The sequence below is a fragment of the Leiobunum rupestre genome, chromosome 2, assembly GCF_980474605.1.
Source record: "Leiobunum rupestre chromosome 2, qqLeiRupe1.1.hap1, whole genome shotgun sequence".
Taxonomy (NCBI): domain Eukaryota; kingdom Metazoa; phylum Arthropoda; class Arachnida; order Opiliones; family Sclerosomatidae; genus Leiobunum; species Leiobunum rupestre.
In genome coordinates, this window is record NC_143385.1 from 83,486,499 (window position 1) to 83,513,110 (window position 26,612).

Sequence of the window (26,612 nt, forward strand, 5' to 3'; positions counted from 1 at the left end):
TTTCTTTCCAGAATTTTGCTACTGAAAATTTCCAGTTTTAACCCTTAAAATAAACTTAATTAAGAAAATATTCAGAGGAAACCACAATGTTTTACCCTGATTTCATCGTGAGAAACCGTGCTCATCTCGGAATTTTTTGGTAATGTAAATTTCGTAGTTTGACAACATTTAGGCCTAAGCTTACACAGTCTTTAGCGTGACGATTGGGGCACAATGAACTAGTATAATTCGACTACGTTATTGCACATTTGTAGTAATCTAGTATGTAAATAGGTAGGTTTTTATAACTCTACCCCCCACATATTTTAAGGTAATCGTCGCCTGCTTCTAACGTGCGTTTTAAAACCATATTTTGAACAATTTTAGTCAAAACCGTTATTATTTACAGGGTTGCCCTACATTTTCGTGACAAAATAAATAAATTAGGACGAAAACTGTATGGCAAGCCTGTAAAAATATCGTCTGCTTCACCATAGGCCAAAACTATTCGCTCGCTTTGGGACGAAAAGAGAACACCTTTTACCCCAAACTACCAACTTCTTCCATACTATAACAGCCAAACTGTATTTTGAAGTTGCTCGCTATTTCCTAAAAAATTACTCCAAAGCGAGCGAATAGTTTTGGCCTCATAATTCCCTTCATCAGCCCAAGGAGGATAGGAAGGGAGGCGAAGTAGGAGGGATGAACGCGCCAGCATCCTTGTAAGAAGTTTAGCGCGAACTCGGCGGAAAAATTTCAGAAAAATGACGGCACCACGTAGCGTAGCGGCTGCAATCTTGCCGCCATTTGTCCGAAATTTTCCCGCCGAGCGCGCGCTAAACTTCTTACAAGGATGCTGGCGCGTTCATCCCTCCTACTTCGCCTCCCTTCCTATCCTCCTTGATCAGCCTAAAGGCTGGTTTACACTAAGGCATAATAGAAAATTTTTGTGTTCACGCCCGCCGTCACGACGGTTTTGCGCTAGTGAAAACCAACCCTTATGGGAAATCTGTTCATCAAGTATATACTTACCGGGATGCCTTTGTCCACCGAATTCTTGGCAAGAAAACTTGGCATTGGCAGTATGGAGACAATACAGTTGTATATTGGCATTGCCCAGAAATAATCTAATGTGAATTCAACTTGGACATACGACTTATTGTCACTCGCATTCGAAATCTCCAAAGTCATCGGTTGCTCACAAAAATGGTTCTCAAATTGTATACCGCGAGGTTGGGCGCGGTATATCGTGTTAATCACTCTTGCGTGTATATTTTCTGATATTTAACTAGAAGTTCCTGCATTTTTAGTGTAGGTAAATTTTATTCTGTTCTTTGCTAGCCCTTAAGTATCCATATTTTTATTAAAAAAATAAATGGAGAATAATATTGACCCCTTTGAAATCCAACCTACCGCTGGGGTTCCGCGGATTTTCATTTAGATAGAAAAGCCCGCAGTCTATTCGCCAAAATTGTTTTCACGCCCAAAACTTTTCAATAAGGTAGGACTCGCGATAAACAAAAACATATTTATTTGGACGTAACTCATCAATATCTAAGGGACATATTTCACGCTAGCTGCACCAAAAAAAAAGACTTACATTTCATAATTTTGTTTCTTTAAAATGTATTTACCTGGAAATACGAGTTGAATAGCAGCTTAACTGAATGGTATCCGATTTTTTAATATATAATTCTAAAGAAATAGTCGGCCAAGCTTTTCCAAATATCGCCTTATTTGCATAGCAAAAGATCAACAAGACGTTCAATATACTTACAACTGTTACACGTACCTTATTTTGTCTTGGAAAAAAGTTTTTGGCCTAAAAAGTTGAAACGCAAAATAACGCCAAGAATTTTGGTTTGAATTTTCGCCGCCATCTTAAGGTGTATCGCCAGCGCCAGCAGCACCTTAGTGATCGATTTAAAAACTATCCTTACTTTTAAAATCGCGCAATTTAGGCTTAGGTCTCGTATAACTGGAACGCGCCGAGCGTGCAAAACAAATCTTTCGCGTAGCGCGCGCTTTTACGTTCTTTTTCTGTCTCACCGATTTCTCCCCAGGTGTCGCGGCGGACGCGCGCTTTTCAATTTCCCGAAATTTCTTTATTTTATTAAAAATTAACCATTTAATATTTTTTGATGCAGCTTTCGCCATAAATTTTTGTTTTTAGCGGGCTATAGGACTATCTAACTGGTTAAAGCTTGACCGTTCCCCTTTAAGCATATAGTTTTAGCCAGGTAGTTTACTTCCTAAATCTTTCAACTAATTTGATGCAATCTATATTTGATTGGCTCCAAGAATGCTTTTGAAAATTAATCTTTCCAATTTTAATTTTTGGGTATCTAAGAATATAGGTAGTTTAAAAGGTTTTAAAATTATAGATAGTTTAAGCTCGGTTTCGTTACTATCATGTTGAAAAAATTAATCTTTCCAATTTTCGTGACAATAAATTAATTAGGTCTATATTATGCGATTATACCATACGTCTCATTTATGTTGACTCACGAATATTGCACAAAAACCAACCAATTGTTCTAAAAAAGGTTGTATCTGTTTAAAAACGCCCAAAAAAACCCATATTTACCCAAAACTAGGTAAAATATTAACTAATTATGGAAATTTTTAAATAAATTAGAATGTCCACTAAAAAACTTGGGGCCCGGTGCAGAGACGTTTTAGCGATTCCTGTTAATCGGCGACGCTGTTATTTTTATACCAAAGTCACCGACCAATAGGAGAGCTCGATTTTTGACGCAAAAAGCTATCACGTGGTTATTGTTGGCTTACATTGTGACGATGAAATCCTGGCTCTTCTAATTAATAATTTTCTTACTCTAATTTTATTATTATTTTTGAGAATTTTTATAGTTAAATCCGTTATTTTATTAAAATATATTTATATAATATAGACACGAAGGGAAAACAAATCAGTTTCTGAATAATGAGAGGTTATCCAAAATCTTTTTTAAAGCAATAAAATAGTGCATGAAAATTAGTTTCTTCTTATTATATAATTTTCTTACTCCTATTATTTATTAAATTGGTTGAATTTATTACACAGTTTAATGGTTTTGTTATTTTAAAAATTTATTTTTATAATATGGTTGGTACACCAATAAAATAACGAATGAAAATAAGATTCATTACTATAGAGTGCTAGCAGTTGATGCTTTTTTAAAAGTTAGAGACGTCACAGCCGTAGCTTCCGTAATGGTTGTCATGAAAACTCACGTTTTTTCTCAATAGACATTTGACATTGGTGACGTCGCAGGGTTTCAAGCTGCTAGCACTCTATTATAAGCCAACATTTTCCGAAAAGAATTCTTTTAGAAAATGAGCCGTATCATTTGGTTTTTAGGAAAATATTTATTTAAAAACTTAGCTGATAGCAATTAAAATAAATCTAGTTATAACATAAATCAATAAATAAAAAAACAGCAATTTCACGAGTGTACAAAAATTGGTAATTGTCTAAAGCAATTTCTAGTGAAATATCCTATATTGATCACACGTAAAAATGGTCCTGCTTTTAGATATAAGTTGTTATTCTACTTAATTACCTGGCATTTACATAGCCTAGTCCAGGTATAAATTGTAACAAATGATATAAGCGTGTAGAATTAACTGACAAACGCTTTTAAGGTAATACCGAGGGGTCGGACATTTAACAAAATCCCGTACTTTGTCTCAAATCGCAAAATCTTTTAACTCTCTATGGTGAATTAACATTGAAATCCCAAAAGCACTTCAAAATGTAATGATAAAATCGCCAAAATCTCTACAAAATCCTGTACAAAATAATGGCAAGTGTCCGATCAAATTGGCTCGGTAAGCTCTTGATGCATGCCAAATAAACTTGAAATTCCAATACATCATTTATCGCTACTCCTAGTCTACCTGAGGAAAGGTTTCTTCTCGGTAGATGAATTGGTATAAACGCTGGTTGATAGTTAAAGATCTTTGATACACTGAACAAATTCACCAAGTCATTACTGACTCATTAGTTAAAACCCACTGCATACACTACCAGCAAATAAGGATCTATAAATAAACCAAGGCTTAGAATACACCCAAAGTAGGGCTATTTTTAACAATAGGTACTTTTGTTTTTTTTTGGGTTTTGTTTATTTTTTTTTATGTATTATTTGTCAAGGATTACAATAATGCAAAAAGTTGTAACCGCAATTTATTATTTAGAAAGATATGATAATTTTAAAATTGTTACTTGTCAGCAATTTTTACCTCGGAAAATTCGACATATTTCGAGATGTTTGTACGTGTTGGATAAGGTAGGACTGATGACGAATTAGATTAAACGACAAGATATTACTAATTTTTAAAACGTGTGCTACCAAAAATGTGTTTTCTACTACGGCTTTTTTGGTTTTGTTTATTATTTGTCAAGGATTACAGCGAGGGGCTAACCACTCTTAGAAAATTTGTACACCGGATTACGCTTAGATTACCACTGCCAAAGGCAGGGACTTCAAAGATTATGCGTAATCCCATTAGTACAGTCAAAGGTACGGCTCTGTACACCGATTACGCGGAGTGATCAGCCCCTCGGATTACAGTAATGCGAAAAGTTTTAACCGCCATTTATTATTTAGAAAGATATGATAAATATAAAATTGTTACTTGCCAGCAATTTTGGGTTAAGTGTAGAATAGCTACCCCCACCCGATTTTTTATATATATTTTTTGGACAGAGGGGGATTATTTTAATTTTAATTTTTTTTTGGCGGAAATGATTATTAACAAAGATATGAATTTTTAAACATTGGCCTTTTGCAGGACGATTCTTTAAATTCCTAGATTTTAATGCGTTGTGGATAACGTGGGGCTGATGACGAAAAAGAAAATGTGGAAATGCAAAACATACTAACTTACTTTTTTATTTCAGGTATTTTCGCCGTATTTCAATGCATTTTAGGGGTTTTGGCAGGGATAATAGGTTAGGTTATTTATATTAATAGGTTAGTTGGATTAATATCGGGTTGACGATACTTGATGCGTCAGGCTTGGTGCTGTCTTCTAGGTTGCGTTATAGATGGCCCATAGCTTTTTTTTAGTATGGGGTTGGGGAGGCGCCGCGCGCCCCCAGCGCTCGAGCGAAGTGAGTGCGCGGCGCCGTCAGGCACCAATACTTAGAATACATTCGACGTTGTATACGTCAACATCACACAGAAGACATATAATATGACATAGTATGGTTAAAAAAGGCTAAAATGCGTTGAAATACGGGAAAAATTCCCAACCCTTAAAAGTTAGTACTGTGTTTCATTTCAGCCTTTTTCTTTTTCGTCATCAGTCCTACTTTATCCAAAAAGTATTAAAATCTAGGAATTTATAGAATCGTCCTCGTCATCAGTCCTACCTCATCCAACACGTACTTAAATCTCGAAATATGTCGTATTTTCAGTTGTAAAAATTGCTAGCAAGTTGCAATTTTACATTGATCATATCTTTTTAAATAATAACTTGCGGTTAAAACTTTTTGCATTACTGTAATCCTTGACAAATAACAAACCAAAAAAAAACCAAATAAACAAAAGAACCTATTGTTAAAAAATCCCCAAAGTAGTAATGTATAAGATTCCCTATTATAATTTATTCTTAATTGTAAAATTGCTAAGAGTGGCTGGTTTATGTTTCGTAAATCATGATTGTGGTTGGGCCTTGGCTCTGACAATAATTTGACAAAAACATTTTTCGGAAAGCGATAATGAGCTAGAAACTCAAATTTTAATAATTTAAAAGATTCTGACCTACCGTGTTGTATTATTTATCTTATTAAAGTAGGTAAAAAGCGTTTACTTCTCAATTTATTTCCCAAGCTCTTTGCGAAACACAATTTGCCATTGTTTTTGCGAGCTTTTCGGCGGCTAGCGACTGCCCTGGTCTGCCCAACACCACTCGCAAAATAAACAGAGCGACTTCCTGTTATTTTAGCAAGTGAGATGTCTCTGCACACCGATTTGGCGCGAAGTTCGATAGCACGTGTGTTTTCTAGGGGTGTGCAAAATATTTGGTCAGACCAAATAATTCGATCGAATACCAAATCGAATATTCGATTCGTCGAATCGAATAGCGCTTGGAAAAGTTCGCGAATAATCGAATTTTTTTATCAAATAGTCGAATATTCGAAAAGATAGGGAAAAAGTATTTGGAATTTTCAAATAGTTTGCAAACTGGTCGAATAACCGCGGGTCTTTTTCTAATTTGTTGAAGTTCAAGGCCATCCCAGGAGAGCGTAGTGAAATTTCCGAAATAGTCCTTATTTCTAGCACCTCTCTGTAGGCCGCAGCGCGAAAGACCATATAAAGAGTAGCTTGCACGTCCGTTATCCATACCGTTTGTATTGAAACTTCTTAGCGAAAGGCAGAAGCTGTGTATTCTAGCGCCTATTGGCTACATTACTCGCGTGTTCTCTTTTGTTATGGAATTTTCTAGAATAGCAAAGTAAAACTAAAATTGAGTCTAAAACGTAAACCAAGTTCAAAACAAAACTAACAAGTTGGCAAGCCAAAATATACCTCTCCTCGGAAAAATTGTCCCTAGTGGTATTAATTTCTCGAGATAACACGTAAAGATATCTCCGCAAATTTGAGTGGTTTGTTAAAAATGTTATCCCAGTTCTATCCCGCCCGGTATAAAATTTTAATTATAATTAAAATAATTGAGACGAAACGACCAATTTTAATTTATTCATAATATCATAAGTTAAGTAGTTACAACAGTGAGTTAGACGTACTATAACAATGCACAATTGAATTAAACCCTTTTTACAGAACAAGTTTATCAGTTAAATATAATACGAAGCAAATTTTAATGAAATAAATATCTACAGAGGGTATTATAACGACCGTTCGCTTTTTTGGTTTATAATTTTTACGGAATCGGGCCGATTTAATTAAACGATAGATTATCGAAATTTTGTTAAAAGAATATTCCCTAAGGCCGCGCGATAAATTTACGAGAATGATTTCCAGTCGCTGTTAAATCGAAAATTTATTTGATTCGGGATTGCCAGAACTGTAATGTTGTGGGCGAGTGATTAGAAAATAAAATGGCAACCAGAATTATGCAAAATTATAAATGTTTATTTTTATTCAGAACAGTCTATGGAACGTTCTAGATTTAACTTTCATCAATAACCCAACAATATATATCCCTTCTTCATAATTGTACAGAACTAATACTCAAGTGTCTAAGACTAGATATGTCTTAGTTCATCGTGATTGAAAAATAAACCAAAACACACTTACACTTAAGTAAATATCATAAATTATACTGAGTAATTTTAACTAAATTCAAACTACCTAACTATAAACTCGTGTCTTAATTAACAGCTGAGAGCTGTTCGCTACTAATTACTTCCAATCTACTTAATTACCCTCACAGGTTGAATTGATAATTTCAAGGGTATAATTAGGTTATTCCAATTAAAAAAATAATAACAATAAATTTTATCTTACAGCTGACTTGAGTTAGTTCACAATTACTTTAACACTTTCAGTCTTAAACACGCACTGTTCATACAGTGAAGTCCATTCACTCACGTTCCAAACGCGAAACACAATTTATCTCTTTTCTTGACCGAAGACCAAACATACTAATTAAAACCGCAAAGTTACCTCATAACTTTTGACCGACACCAGGACCCCCGTCCTGTAGTAGTTCGTCTGACAGCCAAGAACTAAGAAAGACTAAATCTTCTATATTGACGGCAACGGCCTTATATACTGTTATTTTGTGTTTTTTTTTACCTGTCGAGATTCGACTAAAGTTCGAAAAATTACTCAATCTTATGGAGCTCATGGTAGACCTCAAGTAATTTTTTATTAATTTTAGCTTTGAGAAGCTACGTTCACATGAAGCAACACTGTTAGCTAATATATACTAACATCAACAACAATCTAACTTAAAAATTAAATTTTTAATCAGTCTGTATTAAAAATAATAAATTTTGGAACTAGTATGTACTAACAACAATAATCAAAAATGAAACTATAACCAAGGAGGATAGGAAGAGAGGCGAAGTAGAAGGGATGAACGCGCCAAAATCATCCTTGTAAAAAGGGGCAATTTTGCCGCCCTCCTAATGGTGGCGCCAGGGCGGTCCGCCCCTCCGCCCCCCCCTCGCTACGCCACTGTTTCTGGTAAGGCTTAATAATATCAATTTCAAAATTTCTCTTTTGTAATATTGATTTTATTTTGTAGATGATGATGATGATTTAGGGTTAAGGGAATGGTATAATAAAAAAACTGCACTAATATGCTGTTTACTGCTGAATCTTGAATCACTTTTACACGATTTACATACACAGAGTTTTTTCATATTCCATATAATCTAATGCTAAAAAACCATCATAAAACGTATTGTCGCTCCCAAAAAAGACCGTTGTAAAAATTGAGATATAACTGTCTGCTATTTTTTTCAAAATTCAGAAGTGATATTGAAAACTACTAGATGGAAATATACACAAAATATTTAAACAAGTCCTTTTGGTTAAAAAAATATATATCCCCCAACTTGAGAAACTTCCGTCGTTCTACATTATCAACTAAGAAACTTTTACATTACCAATTTTAAAGGATTTATGGAAAAGTAACGAGGAAATCTGTGATGTATACGCAAAAATGTTCAAACAAAAGTCTTTTTTGTTAGAAACTTCTATAGGTCTACAATATCAACTTAGGAACTTTTACATTATCAACTTTAGGAACTTCTACATTATCTACTTTAGGAACTTCTACATTCTTGACTAGAGCAGGATTCTCCCTAGTTGCTGTAGCCTTCACTTTGACTAGTAACTAGTTCACGATTATCATCAACACTAGGAGCTTAAACATTCTTAACTTCAACAGGAGTCTCCGAAACTGAAGAAACTCTTACATTCTTTGCTATCGAATTTTTTTTTCTTTGGCGTCACTATTTCGTCTGGTACCAAAGCAAGGAAATCACCCATTTCTTCATCTGAAGAAAGAATTTCATTTACTTTGCTTTTTCGGTAGTGTATTTCCTGTGGGGGGTTGAGATTGTTATTTTGTTCATTTATGCATTTTTAAAAACTTGAAAGTACCTTAATATCTTTAATGGAGCTAGCGTATTCACCAGCGTTATTGATTTTAACGGATTATTTGTTTTAACCGAAGTAGATGTTTCAACCGGAGTAGTTGGTTGTGCCGACATATACTGGTATTGATTTTAATATGAACTCTGTAAAAATAATTATGAATATAAACTCTGTAAAAATAATTATGAATATAAACTCTGTAACAATAATTGTGAATATAAACTCTGTAAAAATAATTATGAATATAAACTCTGTAAAAATAATTATGAATATAAACTAAAAATAATTATGAATATAAACTAAAATAATTATGAATATAAACTAAAATAATTATGAATATAAACTCTGTAAAAATAATTATGAATATAAACTGTAAAAGTAATTATGAAAATAAACTCTTAAAATAATTATTAATAAATATTAATTAAAAATAAATATTAATTAAAAATAATTATTAATAAATATTAATTAAAAATAATTATAAATAAATATTAATTAAAAATAATTATTAATAAATATTAATTAAAAATAATTATTAATAAATATTAATTAAAAATAATTATTAATAAATATTAATTAAAAATAATTATTAATAAATATTAATTAAAAATAATTATTAATAAATATTAATTAAAAATAATTATTAATAAATATTAATTAAAAATAATTATTAATAAATATTAATTAAAAATAATTATTAATAAATATTAATTAAAAATAATTATTAATAAATATTAATTAAAAATAATTATTAATAAATATTAATTAAAAATAATTATTAATAAATATTAATTAAAAATAATTATTAATAAATATTAATTAAAAATAATTATTAATAAATATTAATTAAAAATAATTATTAATAAATATTAATTAATATTATAATTTTTCCAAATATTTTTATAAGAATTATTATTATTATTACACGTACACCTCGGAACTAAGACGAAAGCAATGTGGGTTTCGTCCCTCGGGCCGAAAGGAATGCAAGTTGCATGCCAAAAGCCGAAAATCACGTGACTACTTTTCAAAATCACCTGAGGTGTACCCATATATAGCCGAGAGTCGCGTTTTACCTCTGTCAATGGTTTCAGGTAATGAGAAGAGCTCACCCGTTTTTACTCAGAACGTAAGTCTGGCACCGCCACTAGATGGCGCTCGCCGGACTAAAATGGCTCTGAAGAATCAATAACGCTTTTCAGTGACTATTTATGTGGATGCTTACATTATATATTAAGAAGGCCATATCATTCAGGAAAATGAACTTCGACGGCGCGACAGAGATGCCGATACTTTCGTCATCCGGCAAACAAAAAGCGCGGTCAAAGCTTCAGCTTCTCAACGGGATGAATGAGCGTTTTTGTTCTTTCTAAGATTGCTATGTCAATTTAATTTAATTTTTAGTTTCTCCATTGACATAACTTGTGGTTTATATTAATCAAGATTTAATCCAACTTATTTTTTGGAAAAATCATTGATTTAAATCATACCAGGTATTTTTTAATGTAGGAATTAAAATTACAAAAACAGTTTCTTAAAAAATTAAAATACATAAAAATCTGAGAAAACTAAAATATTAAATAAGAATTAAATTCAATTAATATTTAATTTAATTCAAGAGTACTAATTAAAGGAAAATATCCGTAAAATATACAGGAAAAGAGACCCTAATTGGATAAAAATGAATAAATTCAATTAAGTAAAAAATATCCGATTTAAATAAAAAAAAGAAAGATTGATTTGATTTTTATTAAAAAAATTAAAAAGTGCCCACCCTGCTTAAAAACTAATTTTGTAATTTAATTTTGGGTCTTAACGTAGGTTGGCCGCCCACGATCCGAAGTTCATGAAGAAGCAAGAGATTCTGCAGGCTAACGTTGTCGAAGGAAGGTGAGTCCTCTTTGGTCACTTGGTCCCCGAAATAAGTTTTTAGCCTCTGATTAGATTTCCCATTCGTTTTGAAATATACTTTTGGCACCAATTATAGTCTTAGTCGATTATTCACAATAACGAATACGATCGAAACAAAGCTGTGGACTTACACACTCATTTTGAATGAGGTGAAGACGTTTCCCAAAAATAGTTCAGGGTTACCACACTCCAAGGAAATCGGGGAAAAGTCAGGGTATTTAATAATGGGCCTAAAAAGTCAGGGAATTCAATTAAATTTTAACTCTTTTTTGAGGTAATTTTACTCTAGATCTATGACAAATTCTATGGGTATTTTTTCCTTCAAACATTGGCAATTTTTTCAACATTGCAATAGCCTTTTTGCTGAAATATAAGTCCATTTAACTTAACTTCTGATAAAAGTAAAATATAAAATCAAATTTCTGCAATAATAAGTCAAGAAAAATCTCTTTAAATGGGCAGGGGATTTGAATCTCAAAATTTTGAGGCAACCCTAAATAGGTAGCGTAACGATCTTTTGGGGTACGTTATTGCTCGTAGCAGTGTTGTGATGGATGAAATTGTAGCTATGAAAGATTAATATTTGCATTTTATTAAAATTTTACGCTATTTTGGGTACCACAGCAATTAGGACGCCAGATTTCAGTAATTTATATTTTTACGAACCTTACCAGCCCAGGGGTAACGTGGCTCGGTGACTCCAGATCAGAAGGCTGCGTGTTCGAATCACGTCCGAGTCAGTTTGGTTTTTCCTTCGAGTAATTCACAATATATTTGGTCGAACCTGAAAAAAGCTTGTTTACCGTGTCTCGGTGGCGCAACGGTAGCGCGTCTGACTCCAGAGCAGAAGGCTGCGTGTTCGAATCACGTCCGAGTCGGTTTGGTTTTTCCTTCGAGTAATTCACAATATATTTTGTCCAACCTGACCAGAACTTCCTTACCGTGGCTCGGTGGCGCAACGGTAGCGCGTCTGACTCCAGATCAGAAGGCTGCGTGTTCGAATCGGGTCCGAGTCAGTTTGGTTTTTCCTTCGAGTAATTCACAATATATTTTGTCGAACCTGACCAGAACTTCCTTACCGTGGCTCGGTGGCGCAACGGTAGCGCGTCTGACTCCAGATCAGAAGGTTGGGTGTTCGAATCGGGTGCGAGTCAGTTTGGTTTTTCCTTCGAGTAATTCACAATATATTTTGTCGAACCTGACCAGAACTTCCCTACCGTGGCTCGGTGGCGCAACGGTAGCGCGCCTGACTCCAGATCAGAAGGCTGCGTGTTCGAATCACATTCGAATCTTATATGGTCAACGCCTTGCCAATTTGCAACGGCAATGGGTAATATAGCCCTACCATGGGGAGATAAACAGCACTGGTTTACTTGTAGGACGGCGCCATTATTATCTTCACCCGTTTCACCCCCAAAGGGCAACTCCTTCCATACATTGTTTTCAACGATTTGTGAGGAAGTATTATTTATAGCTTAAAAGTCTCGGTCCATCGCTCGGACTCCTCTGTTTTACTCCACCGTCGAATCCCCATTGAAACCTTGGTTTCGCGTCAACCTGTCTCGCCACAGGAGGAACGAAATGCGCCATCCTTTGTTACAAAGGATGTTTGCGAAAATAAGGGGAGAACGGTTTCGTACTCGGAAAAACCCCAAATACCGAAGTATATATACCAAAGAGGCTTTTAACAATTATCGAAACCATACCCGACCCTTACAACCTCACCAGAGCTATGTTACCGTGGCTCGGTGGCGCCACGGTAGCCCGTCTGACATTTTTTTCTAGTTACGTATCTTATTGGCATTGTTTTTATTTTATATTTCTGGACGCAACAGTGCGAAGGTGCTCTCAATCGTGAACGGTGAAGAAGTGGTGGCTTTGGCGGGCAGTACGATGCCGGTCAAGTTTGCTTTGAGACTTAGCTCTCACATGATGTACGGGGTCATCTACGTCTACGCCAAGAAGTGCGACTTTCTCCAAAGTAAGTTTTGACATGGTTTGTTGAGTACATCCGCGCTTTCGTTAAACATATTGTCTTTTAGGGCAGGATTTTCAGATAACATTCAAACATTTGTAAAAAGAGCCAGACATGTCCGGTTTCCTTCGGTTCCGGGTTCGATTTCTGTTTTGTGAATTGAAGTTATTTCGGTAACATCAAAATAGCGACACTCATGGCTTATTTTTGAAATTTTTTTAACCAATAAATACCCTGGATATCATGGGGAACGAGTTATCTTCCTCAGAGTTTTCACATAACCTGGAATTCCTAGATACAGTAGCGGCGCTAAGGTTTTTTCACAGGTGGGCTAATTATTTTGTGGCCCCTAAGAATTTTGTGGCCCTTAGCTTGATCCTTGGATCGACTATATTTCGCAAAAGTGGTGGAATCGAAAAAACCCAAAATTTTCCAGGAAGCGAGAAGAGCACCGTCGATTTATTGTTGCGGCGTTTTCTGGACCCCCTACTGACCTTGTATCCGACCTGGAGGGGACACGTCACACGTGCATGCCTGGGATATTTCCCTAAATTCCCATAAGCCCCTTTCTTTTCAACTTTCTCTCAATTTCCGCTACCTTCCTCCCGAATCTATCTGTTCATGGTCTACTACCTTTTTGAGTAAACAAATTGATTTTGAAAGATTTTCTTCCAGAAAAACCTTTTTTGGCAATAAAACAAATTTCTAGAGATAATGAAAATTAATAAATTAAAATATGTGGCCTCTTAATTATGAATATGTGGCCCTTTTAATATAAATATGTGGCCCCTCTCAGAAATGCAGGGGGGCTAAAGCCCACTTCATCCCACCCTTAGCGCCACTACTGCCTAGATAAGTCAGGGAATTTAAATATGGGTCTAAAATTCAGGGTATTTAAATATTGATCTAATATTCAGGGAATTTAAATATGGGTCTAAAATTCAGGGAATTTAAATATGGGTCTAAAATTCAGGGAATTTAAATATTGATCTAATATTCAGGGAATTTAAATATGGGTCTAAAATTCAGGGAATTTAAATATGGATCTTAAAGTCAGGGGATTTAAATTTGGGTCTAAAAGTCAGGGATTTTAAATGTGGTTATAAAATTCAGGGAATTTATATATGGCTCTAAACGCCAGGGATTTTAAATATGGTGCTAAAAGCCAGGGAATTTAAATATGGACTAAAACCAAAGAATTTAAATATGGGTCTAAATGTGGAATTTTATAAAATTAGTTGAAATATCAGAAAAATATAAGGGAATTTCATTTCGGTTGCAAATGGGAAACCGTTTTAAAATATAGGTTAAAAAATTATAAATTTTTTCACAAAGTGAGTCAAGGCAAACCTGGAAAAGTCAGGGAATTTCAATGTGAAAAACTGTGGCAACCATGTACTTAGTCTAAACAAATTCATTGCTGAAAACGTTATGAGTCGGACATTGAAACTGAACCAGCAACGCCATCTGTCGAGAGAACGTTTTAAAATGTTCATCTTTAATTTAATTTACATGAACTAAATACACATTTTCGCCAAATATACATGTAAAGGAAATCATTCGTGAGACCAATTCTAGTTTTAGATGGCGCTAGGCAGTTAGTCAAATGCAGTATTTTCGTTTGAGATGGCAGCTTAACTAGTAGATTATGCTGAAGATTGAGGCGATCCTTGGCTTTTCAGACCCTTGTTCGATCATTTTACTGCCCAGAATCGGACCGAGCCATGGCCGCGGCCTCGGTGTCAAGCCGAACATTTTTGAACCCTAGACCCGAGGGAGTTTTGTTACCCTTTTTTCATCCTTGATTGTGATATAGCGAGCTTGGAAGATAGACGCGTACGTTCTCAGATAGTTAAATACGTTCTGGTCCTTGACATGCTATATTAATAAACACCCAGGAATTTAGAAAGTAAATGGCCGCCATAATGCGATGTGGCTGTTGATGAGGCAAGACTCAGTGTATCGATTTTTATGACGCTCTAAATAGCGCTCTCCAATTGGCCCGATAATAGCCAATGAGGAAACGATCTAGCTATGGCATCATCGGCGTTTGTCATTGGCTTCTGTAGGGCCAATTGGAGAGCCGCTCTTCCCGTTAACGTAGTTTAATTTCCGCTCCGCAATAGTGACAATGCTGTGAGGCAGGGCGAGAAGTCCAGCCCCGCGACAGGCTGATGTTCATGGACAGATATGAATTAGTTTATTAAATTATTTAATTAAGTTTTATTTCAGGAGATTTGTTATCGATGTTGAATGACACGTTCAAGCCAAAACCTTCCAGAGACAAAATTAATTTGCCCATGTAAGCTTCATTTCTAGATTTCGGAAATTTCAATCGCAAATATCGTTTGTTATTGCAGACAAGGTCAAAGAAGACGACGCGTCAGGCCTCCTGTGGCCCAAATTAATGGCAACGGTGACAACGGCAATGGTTCGGTCAACGGCCACAATGACCAAGCGGACAGAAATACGACCCGGGACGACGTCCAACTGCCTCCTGAGAATTTAGAACCCTCCCAGTCACCGCCAGGTGGTGTCGGTGAGTTATGCAAGTTGCGCTCATCGATATTTACACTTTGGAGATCATCTCAAAGACGTTCGATGTAAACTTATTTTCGGGTAGGGCTTACTATATAATCAATTAATCATACGGATTAGTAATAAATAAAACACGTGGTAAGGTTTCCATCGAAGAGAATAAGGATATTGTTTTCTAAATAATACGAAAACCCAGTATGTATTCGGGTGAACGGTGATTATGTAGACAGCACCCTATTGCCCCATGATTCCCCGGAGAGAAAACACGCCCCCGCGCTATTCTTCGTCTACTCGTTCCCCTTGTAGGCGGAGACTATCTTCCGGGAAGCTGGAGCTGAGTCGATATATTCTACGTTCACTCGAACACATCACATTCTTGATTAAACTCGGGGCAAATTTGAGATTTTTCTCCAATTACAGACACGAGGCCTCCACATACGACCGAAATCACAATACCAGAAACTGGCATTCCGATTCAGGCTGCGGAGGAACAAGAACTGGTAGGAATATTTGAATCCGTATAAAACTGCACTTTGGAAAAACAGTTAATCTGTTTCATAAATTAAAAAGGGTAGTCCGTGTCACCAGGGGTGCTAAAATTATTCCGTGCCCCCGCCGAGATATCAATAACATAATGAACAAACGCGGAAAGCTACTGCCCTCTGGTGGAAACGCTAGAGGGCAGTAGCTTAGTGGCACTTGATGAAAATCTAAAAGCACCCATTCCGCTTTGAGTTTGCTGGCTCTCTCCCTACAACTGTTGACAGAGTTTTCCACCCAGTGCCTTAGTTTCCCTTTCCATAATGTTCTGGAACACTAATTTTAGCTGTGACACATCCACAACCTTAGATTATAAAGCTGTTGTAATATAGCTTTTCCATTGTAATTATCAAGAATGTATTAAATTTTTTTTAGGGATAATAATAATCAGCTAGGCTAATTGCTAAGGCACCACCTTTATCCCAATTTATCTAGCGACTTTTATTACTTTTATATAAGAAGGACGGCTTGCAATGAGTAGGAGGTGCGTGGTGGCAAGAGCTTCATGCCACACTAACTAAGTATAACGTTAACCTCAACAAGTTTTTATGGAAAGCGGAAACAGAACAACTCGTGGAAAAATCTTATTAATCAAAGGGGGAGATCACATTGGTTCTATAAAACTGACGTTTTCCGAAGCGATTGAAATCCCTTCTCTCAATTTCCATTTCTATCTAAGCTGAAATAAATACATTTCCGTGATTAAACAGTGAGCTAATATTTGCGTGTTTCATTTAGATTCCGGGTGACGTGATGACGGAAGAGCAAGCGAATAAATTCCTGGAAAACCTCCGAAGCCCAGTTGTCTTTAGAACTCCGTAAGTGACACATTCTGGCGATTCAAGTGTTGGCTTTCCACGAGGCGTACAATTATCCCATGTCCCATTTCTCGAACAATATTTTAAATACAGAAATAGCTAATGAAGCACTTTGATCTCGATTCCCGATTCCTAAATTTAATCAGAACTACAATTATTCTCAGACGCCGACGAAGGTCATCTCCCGCTTCACAGAGTCCACCCTCTGGTGAGCCATCCCTCGGCGTCACCCTTGCAGGACCGGGACCAGGACAAGCCGTCAGATCCCCGGCACGCACACCTCCGGTCGTGGGAAGTGGCGAGCGCCGGCGCCCACGTGCAAGATCCCCGGGTCAACCTCTAAGCACGGATGATGGACCGACTCCACCAAGACGCCGACGACGAATATCACCACGAGTACGTTTCTGTGCCAGGGCTTGTTACCAATTACCATTAGAAATAGATCCGCCGGCCTTCTTTCCGATTTCAGATACTTTCGTGTATTATGAAGAATGTAATCATTTCAAACATGAATATCGAACTATATCACAATCCTTTCTACCTTCTGGGGCCAGGATGGCATTTTACTTGAACCAATTAGGTGACAATTGTTTCTCATTGACTCGATCCACAGAATCATTTTTGGGAAAAAAAATTACTAGTAATTCTTCGAAAAGACCTACACGACTATAAATCAGTTGATAATCGTAAATAATGCAATTTTTTGTTGATATTTTTTCCTATTTTTGTTCAATCGAAATAAAATTCGAATTAAGCCTTGGAAGTGTTTCAAAACGTTGCGTGTCAAATAAAGCTTGTTCGATCATAATGACGAAGCCCCTCCCATCCTAGCGTCTCAGGACAATATACCTGATGCAGTTCGATATTCATGGTGGGGAAAATTGCATTCATGGCAGTACGTAGGGAGGAATAGATAATTTGAATTTACAAGTTATCTCTGCTGAGTTTTCCGGTTTCCCCATTCCATAAAAACCTCTTGTTGTTCACTAACTATTATCGAGCTGTTGGCGGGCCTAGCGTGAAGGGCTTGCCATCACCATCATATGCAGTATAACCCGGCCACCTGATTTAAAGGCATTAAAAGTTCGTATATGACTTGGGCTAGGGTGGTGCCTTGAATATTAGCCTAGCTGATTATTATTATTATTATTATTCATATTATCATAAGTTTCATTATGTTACTTATGTTATTATTATTATGGCAGTTTAGCTATGGTACGAAAATGTACAAACGCGTACGTCTAGAAGTTAGATTCCCAAAATCAGCGCTGTCGCGAGTCACTTGTTAACTGAACCGCCATTCGTCTAAATAAAATAATGTCTCGTGGCATTTAGGGTGACAACGAAAAGAATGAGCCGCTTGCCGTCGTTTTTAATTCAGTACTAGAGAGGTTAAGCAAAGTCACGTTAACATTTAGACGTTTTAATTTTCCCGTTTGTACTTTGGTGTCGAAAATTTAACAATTTCAAGTGACGCCATATTTTGATCGCATTACGTGGCACGTCGTAATATTTTTAGTGTTTAAATAAAAATATCAAACTCAAAAAATCGATACAGAGTTATCACAACTCGATCATTATTTAACTAGCAGCATACATAAAAAACCTAAATACTTGTTAGAATATGTCAAAGCCTGGTAAAATTAGGTCGAATTTGGCCATTTGTCTAAATAACTAGGATTATTGTAAAGAGACATTTGCGGTACACCCGGGCACACGAAGAAACAAATAATTGTATTTCGACAAAACACATTCCCTTACATAACTCCTGTTTTAGTATTGTTCAAAAGACGTTTTGAATTCTTCTTGTACCCTGGATTAGCGACAAGTGCGCAATTTGTTAAACTTCGATTGCAAAAGGTACTAGATTGCGTTAGCTGGCGAACTGATAGCGCGCTTAACCGATTTTAAAGAATGTTTCTAATCGATCGAACGTCTAGGTATTCCCGACGTTGTTGTTCAAACTTCTAGAACGCTTTGTTTAACCTCTGTACTGTCAATTAAAACGACCTCGGAAAATAGGATATCTCGAGATCATTCACACTGTTTATTGTACCCATTTGAATACCAGAACATCCCCGAGAGGCGCTGCAATGATTGTTCACTCTTTTAGAAGTAAACTATTAAATATTGTTCCTCCCTGAAATAGACCATTCTTATTAACTTTCAGCGGGTAAATATTCGTCGCAACATTGAGACGCATACTCAGACCAGCAGAGTGATGGTAAGATAAAATTTAAATAAATTTAAAATTAAATAATATTTCTGTTGAGTTTCATCATCAATGTATGTTGCAGGAAGTCAACAACCCTCACCCGCAGCTTGGACCATTGCAATTGCTGACCATGAAGACACCAAATCGTACGTGCCTTTTTTTCCGGGTTTTTTCTATTATTCTAAGCCAGGTGTGCCAAATTGGCTGATCTTTGGTAGATGTACATCTTGACCTTAAAAATGCTCATCTCGTAAATAAACTAAAACCAAGATACATAGAAAACAAAGTCTGCCTCGACGCGGCTTCGTGTGCCATGAAAATTTCCAACTTCTCCGTCATGTTCTTTCCCCCTTGCGCATGATTACATTTGACGGGCGTAGCACTTTAAAAATGCGTTATTCCTGAATTCGCCGGAATTCCTACTAGGGTCGCTAGTGTCGCGGCTACTACTTAAAAAAAAAACAATTTTAATTTAAACAATATGATTGGCTCGCAAGTATAGGGGGTAAGAGGGAGGTCGGAGTTGTTGGAAGTTTTCAGGAAACCTATGGTAGAAGCTAGGGGAGGGCTATCGAGGCAGACTCTTTTTCTTCTATGTCTCTTGCTAAAACCTTATAATTAAAAATAACTACGTCAAACGATGTGAACTTGACCTTGAAAATGTTGACCTTGACCTTCAAAAAATAATCTTTATTTTAGTCTAAGGCATGCAATATTCTTATACATCAGATAAATGTTCCAATACCATAAGTTATGTAATAAATCCTAACTAAGACTACGTCAGCTTCAGGGTTTAAAAAAACCCGGGTTTTTTTAAAAACACCCAGCCCATTGGGCTTTTTTGGGTTTTATTGGGTTTTTTTTGGGTTTTATTGGGTTTATTTGGGTTTTTTAGGGTTTTTTACCTAAAATGATACCCTAAATCGATGATTTACTTCATTTTTATTTTTTATTTTCAATTTAGCACTACTTATTTATCGCTCTTATTCTTATCTTTCGTAGACGTAAAGTATCGTCTGCTCCATGTTCTGCTAAATATTTATTGAAAGTTGCAGAAGTTTAAAACTTACTGTTTAGTTAACACTGTTAACTTGCTACTGTTAGATTAGTGTTTACCAAAACACTGGTAATGTATTTTGTGTAAATACGTTTTATAAAAAAGCAATATTTTTGTATTATTATAGAATTTAAAGAATTAAAGTTTAATTTTTTAAATTATTTAATATAGTTTAATATAGTTTAATTATTAAACAATAAATTTAAACTTTTTTCGTCATTTTTGAAACTGTTTAAGGTGGGTTTTTTTAAGTGGGCTTTATTGTGGGTTTTTTAAGGTGGGTCCAACCCAAAATAACCCGTGGGTTTTTTTTGGGTGGGTTTTATAAATTCGAACCCTGGTCAGCTTAGTCCTTAATCAGAAAGATTTCAGAATTTTTTTCTATTGGTCAGCGAAGAAGTTCAATTTGAGGAGATGTAGTGAGCTCTTCAGTTTCACCTTACCACAAAAACTTGCTAATGTTAACAGTATTAGTGAGGGTAGGGATCTGTTGGCTCGCGTGGCATGAAGGCTGACCACCACCCTGCTACGCAATTTAACCCGGCAACCGGTAATTGGCATCACAAGTCTCTAGTCACGAAATTACTTAGGCTAACGATCGTCGTTATCCGCTATGAAAGAGTTCGAATGAAACTCGTGCTCTGTTACCCAGCACGATATTTTTAATTTTTACCTGGTTCTGCTTAAATACAGAAATGTAAATATATTATTTATTTTAAGCAAAGTTTGTCTAATCTTTTTATATTTATTTTCACAGCGTTAATTCGCATCAACTACCGACGAATTCCTTGGAGAGGTACGTTGTAATTGCAATCACTGCCCTTTGATAAGTTTAAGAAAGTTAATTGATTAATTGCAGGGTGACCAGACTTCCTATATTTCCTATATTTTCCTACATTTTTAAAGCCTTCCTTATGGCACGCCATCCCGGTCAAAATTAAAAAGAAAAAAAAAACGGAGTTTTTCGTTGAAAAAAAAATTCGGATATTTTTCCAAAAAAAAAATATTTTAAAATATAATTTTTGTTGAAAAAAAATAATTTTGAAAAAAAAAAATGAAAGAAAAAAAATAATTTTGAAAAAAAAAATTGAAAGAAAAAAAATAATTTTGAAAGAAAAAAAAATAATTTTGAAAGAAAAAAAATAATTTTGAAAGAAAAAAAATATTTTAGCTATAAATGAAAAAGTGCATATACCACACTAGAGAGCTGCAGAGCAGTGAAAATAGCAAATCGTTTCCGCTCCGTTTTGTTTTCTGGTATGGTACATATGTCCGTTTCCGTTCCGTTTACTTTATCGCCAATTATTTTTACCGTATATTATAATCCCATGACAGTATTAGTAGTCCCTGCAAGCGTAAAGTAGAACCATCTATGTGTGGTATAGAGAGCTGCAACGGACAGGAAATTATTCCGTTTCCGTGGACTCCGTTCCGTTCCGCGGCGCTGGAACGGAATCGGAGATAAAACTCCAAATATTAAAGCAACGGAACAGAATCGGATACAAATTTCAAAAAATCGTCGTCACGGAACGGAATTGGAGTACGAGCGAAATTCCGAAAATGGGGTTAAAAGAAGCTTCGGTCTTTAGTGGCTTCTAGGCTAGGATGCTCTCTGCTAGGATGGTGACGGGGTAAAGAAAAAGGGGAAGGGGTTATTTCTCTTAGCTGCTGATTGGGTCTCCCACTTTCTCAGACAGTAAGATCATAATCCCCTTTTTCACGGGCTCGTAGGAAACGAAAATGCAACTTGCACCTTCTTTCTCTACGATTACGTTACGTAGATTGGTGCGCAGTATAGTACAAAATACAAACTGCTGAAAACGGACGAAAATAATATACGGTAAATGAAAGGGAGCGGAAACGGACGGAAGTAATAGGTGAGAAAAAAACGGAGCGGAAACGGTCGGAAATAATAGGCGACAAAGAAAACGGAGTGGAAACGTACGGTTATTATGGACGATAAACAAAGCGGAGCGGAAACGGACATATGTACCATACCAGAAAACAAAACGGAGCGGAAACGATTTGCTATTTTCACTGCTCTGCAGCTCTCTAGTGTGGTATATGCACTTTTTCATTTATAGCTAAAATATTTTTTTTCTTTCAAAATTATTTTTTTTCTTTCAATGATTTTTTCAAATTTTTTTTTCAAAATTATTTTTTTTTCTTTCAAAATTATTTTTTTTTCAACAAAAATTATATTTTAAAATATTTTTTTTTTGGAAAAATATCCGATTTTTTTTTTCAACGAAAAACTCCGTTTTTTTCTTTTTAATTTTGACCGAGATGACGTGCCATACTTCCTATAATTTCCTTTATTCTTATCTATTTTCCTATAATTTCACGGTCTTTTGAAAATGAAAGAACGTTTTTGTACGCGTCATCGTCTACTGTAAATACTGCCATTTTCCAACCCGACAATTAACTGCTTTAGTTAGTCAAAACCCTTATTCGTACCCTATTGCTTCTTGAGAAACTACACTGTTAAAAAAAATTGTTATAATTTGAACAAATCGCCGTTCAGAAGGTTGTCCTTGTAACAGAACACCATTTTGTTCTAATATGAACAAAAAATATTTGTTCGATAAAGAACGATGGTTGATGGTTGAATATTGATTTTAGATGTTCAAATTAGAACGTTTTGTCGTTCGCGGCGGAACGCTTTGTCGTTCGCCGTGGATCATTTTCTCGTTTGACTTGGAATGCTTTATCGTTATCAAATACAAAAAGTACATAAAGTTATTGCTTTCAAAATCAAAGCTCATGTCTCCGGCCGGCGGTTCATCATGATAAATTATTAAAAGTTAACCTCACCTAACCCATTGCCCACCGAAAAGGAAAACCAGGCTAATAACTAGAATATTTGAATTTAGTTCCAACCTCAACTAAAACCATCTTATCAAGCTTAAGACATCTACCACAAAAGTGATATGCGTAATATAAATTAAACCTTTCATAGCGTAAAAGATATTACTTTCTATTCTCAGCTGAAAGGCCGAGAACTGGTAATAAACGATTTTATCATTTATTTCTATGCTGTAAACATCAAACCAAATTGCAGTATATTACGAAATATTTTCTGTAAATTTTAATTCTAGAACTTGGGCAATTACATTTCCGAACGAATTTCGTCTACCTTGCCAATCAAATAAAAATATACTTAAAAAAAACTGTGCGTGTCCTATAAATTCGGACCTTTCACAACCCTTTTTCGTTTTCCACTTCGTTAGGACACGGAGGTTATTTATATCGCTATTTGTGTGAAGTTTCTTTTCAATAGATGGGGTAGTTTCTGCGAAACAGCGTTACATACCTAACGCCATTTGAGTCGCTAGTGAAGGAGCTACGCTCCAACAATGAAATTGAATCTTCTTTAAATTTCCAAACACACTGTACATACAACTACAAAAAAAAACTTCATTACAACATGTTCTAACTCACCCTGTAAATAAATTACTACGAGTAATAGTTTAATCAAGCAGTACACTAACTTAAAACAACATAATAATGTACGAAAAACCTACCTATAACTGGTTTGTTACTTTTGACTTTTGGACATACGAAGTTTTCCGCAAAATAGTGTCACACTTATATGTTAGTATGTACATGAAGCCAATACAAAGAAATCCATATAGTATTGTGTGTAAAAACTGTTCTAAGAGGAACGAATCTATTCTATTGTGTAGTTTACAAGCCTTCCTCCAGAGGGCGAAAGAGCATTCGTTCTTATTTGAACGAAATAAAATATCTTGAACACACCGTTCTCTGTTACATACCTTTAAAACGCTATCGTTCATTTCTGAACAGACTGTTCTAAGTTGAACGTCTTCTGAACGAATTTTTTTAACAGTGTAATTAGAAAGGGAGAATACATCATTGTTAGTTTTGGGATCTGAAGATTGGCTTTTAATCAAGTTACAACTAGCGTTGTCAGTCGTAATAATTTCAAAAACAGCTGAAGCTGTTCTCAAATTAATTTAGTTCTTAATTAAGTTTGACAAAAGGCAATTATCCGTTTTTAATTGCCGCAAAAACAATCTAAAGTCAGCCCATTCTTAATTTGGAAACAAATAAAAGTCCACTTATAATTTTCGTGTAATCTATAGATGCAGATGATTTTGACGAATCGTTTCCCTGGCTGTCGCCTCCCAGAGTGCTTCCGTCGCCTCCCAGAATGCTTCCGTCGCCTCCCAGAGTGCTTCCGTCGCCTCCCAGAATGCTTCCGTCGCCTCCCAGAGTGCTTCCGTCACCTCCCAAAGTGCTGCCTCAATATTCCCCACCAGTTCCTAATCTCAACATTACACCAGAGGTAGAAACATTTTTTTATTTTTTAACATTTGACCGTTATGAAATCGGTCATATTTTTCCTGGATCCACTAGTTCTAAAACCAATTAAAGGACGTTGGCATTGTCAACGCTATATCTTAACAACTACTTAACCAATTTCACCTCTGACCCTTGATATATCGGGTCGAACTGTCACTAGCCTATATGATATATCTTCGTGTAACCCTTATTTTGTAATTATAATAATTAAATCATGAAAAATCAATGTTTATCGCGCAAAAACTTTCATTAGATTCTCCAACAAACTTTTAAATATTTGTTTTATTTGCAGGTTGCGAGACCCGGAGATTTAACACGTAATGTTTTTAGAATCTTGCTTTTGAATCCCGAAGATATAGAAGAATTAATAGGGTATTTTGTTTTGCAGAAGGCTCATTTGCTCCTAGGACTTCGATTCGAATGCTCGACAGGTAATTCTTACTCAGTCTTAAGAGACCGTTAAACTCAATTAAGGCCAACCGCGTCATTTCGCTCGAACTAGATCTCCTTGCTGCACTTGAACTTATTGAATTATCGTAGATAAAGCCATCAGAGAAGTTCTTAGTTTATGTCCGAACTGGGAAACGCAACTCCCTCACGAATCTGACTCACCAATCAGAACTCCCAAACTAAAATTAAAGCGCTTTTCCCCCATTCTTCGATATTCCCTTTCCATAAAAGTTTGTTGATATTAAAGGTAATAGTAAGTGTTGGGAGCGTGACGTTAAGGGCTTTCCACCACCCTCCTACGCGATATAACCCTGTTACCTGAAATAAAACCATTAAACGTCACTCGATGACATTTGAAACTTTTTTTAATAGGAAATATGGGGAAGGATTGAAAAATCGCAATAAGTTATTTGTTTGGTCGAACGAACATGGTTCTTATTTTTTTTAACTTAACCAAGGCAAGTTTAAATACGCGTCAAAGTAGAATGTTAAATTGTCTTTTTGTTTGCAGCTCATTGCGACCACCCGACCCTGATAGAACTCCTGACCCTGATAGAACACTGGACCCTGTAAGAACAGACTACCTTGATAGAACACCGTCGTCTGTTGGAGGTGACCGATCTCGTTTAATTTGGTAAAAGAGAGTAACTTAATTATATCGAGCCTTTACCTGATTTAGCTTGCAGACCAACTGGCTTTTCGCCCATGTCCTCGGCACATGGCAACACTCCAGTCCTCCGAAGAGAGGAAGACACTAGCGCGACACGCAGACAGGTTGGCAGTGTCTTTCGATCGTCGAGGTTTCGATCGACAACTTTCCAACAGTTATGTCCGCCGACCAGCACTACACGTGCCAAAGCCGCCAAGACCTTTTTCGACCTGATTGGTAAGTGCATATTTTGTGGGAAAGTCTAATTTTCCGTGTTTTCCAGTAATCTCCGAGAAATCTAATTCAGACTCGAGGCGAACTCGCCCAAGGTCAAATACTTCACGGTACTCATTTAGTCTCGTTTACTTTGCAGTGATGCACAAAGGCAAACAAGTACAAGTAACCCAAGAAGAGTGTTTCGGTGAAATCGTCATCAAGCATGGTGAGCGCGTACTTGAAATCACCTAAAAAGTAAAAACGCCATCTCAGTACTTATCCTCAGGCTCGTTGGAAATTATTTCGTTCGAGTTAATTCTGTTTATGTCGCGATGATAGTGCTGTGCACGGAGTGGATCCGTTTGATCTTGAATCCAACACCTGTGGCTGCCTTTCTTTGTTTCTTATTTTCCCCCTTTTTAAACTTTTGTCACTAAGTTCTATTCTTACAAAACCCAAACGTGTTAAACTACGTTTAGTACGCTATTGCGAAGCTCGTTTTGTTTAAAACTGTTCATCCATTTATTTCAGATAATTTTTTTTTTATTTACAACTGTAAATACCTGCAGTTAATAACTTATTCTCACATTGATGCCAATTTAATTAAATTTTACATTACTTCAGTTTATTGTAGTGTTAGTTTATCTGAAATTGCATTTGTGTACCGAAGTGATACATTGAGATTTAGATAATCGTTTGCAAAGTTTTATTCTTCTCAGCGCTTTCCATTCTCAGTAACACTTTTTATGCGTGGTTTTTTAAGTAGTTTTTATGTTATTTTTACTGCCCATTGTTCTTCACGCAAACTTTTTACTCTACTTCAAAATAAGCACCCAATTTCGAAGGAAATTTTGT

The 26,612-nt window shown here is 35.8% G+C and overlaps 1 protein-coding gene across 1 annotated transcript; it reads left to right on the forward strand.

Annotated features, from left to right (window-relative positions):
- Positions 1-26,249, forward strand: LOC149959776 (uncharacterized). The gene is made up of 17 exons (XM_090166536.1): positions 1-139; positions 10,884-10,952; positions 12,809-12,954; positions 15,181-15,250; positions 15,309-15,487; positions 15,907-15,986; positions 16,765-16,844; positions 17,009-17,240; positions 19,015-19,068; positions 19,142-19,205; positions 20,874-20,912; positions 24,223-24,425; positions 24,735-24,759; positions 24,831-24,873; positions 25,404-25,504; positions 25,572-25,778; positions 25,915-26,249. Exons 1-17 carry the CDS (start codon positions 87-89, stop codon positions 26,007-26,009), a joined length of 1,740 nt encoding a protein of 579 aa, XP_090022662.1. The 5' UTR covers positions 1-86; the 3' UTR covers positions 26,010-26,249.
- Positions 26,250-26,612: the final 363 nt, after the last annotated feature.

Bases quoted from the DNA above. Each gene is read 5' to 3' on its own strand.
- LOC149959776 (XM_090166536.1), top strand. From the start codon at position 87: ATGTTTTACCCTGATTTCATCGTGAGAAACCGTGCTCATCTCGGAATT. The intron at 17,241-19,014 runs GTACGTTTCTGT...ATTAACTTTCAG, and splicing joins GACGACGAATATCACCACGA to CGGGTAAATATTCGTCGCAA. The intron at 24,874-25,403 runs GTAATTCTTACT...TTTTGTTTGCAG, and splicing joins TCGATTCGAATGCTCGACAG to CTCATTGCGACCACCCGACC.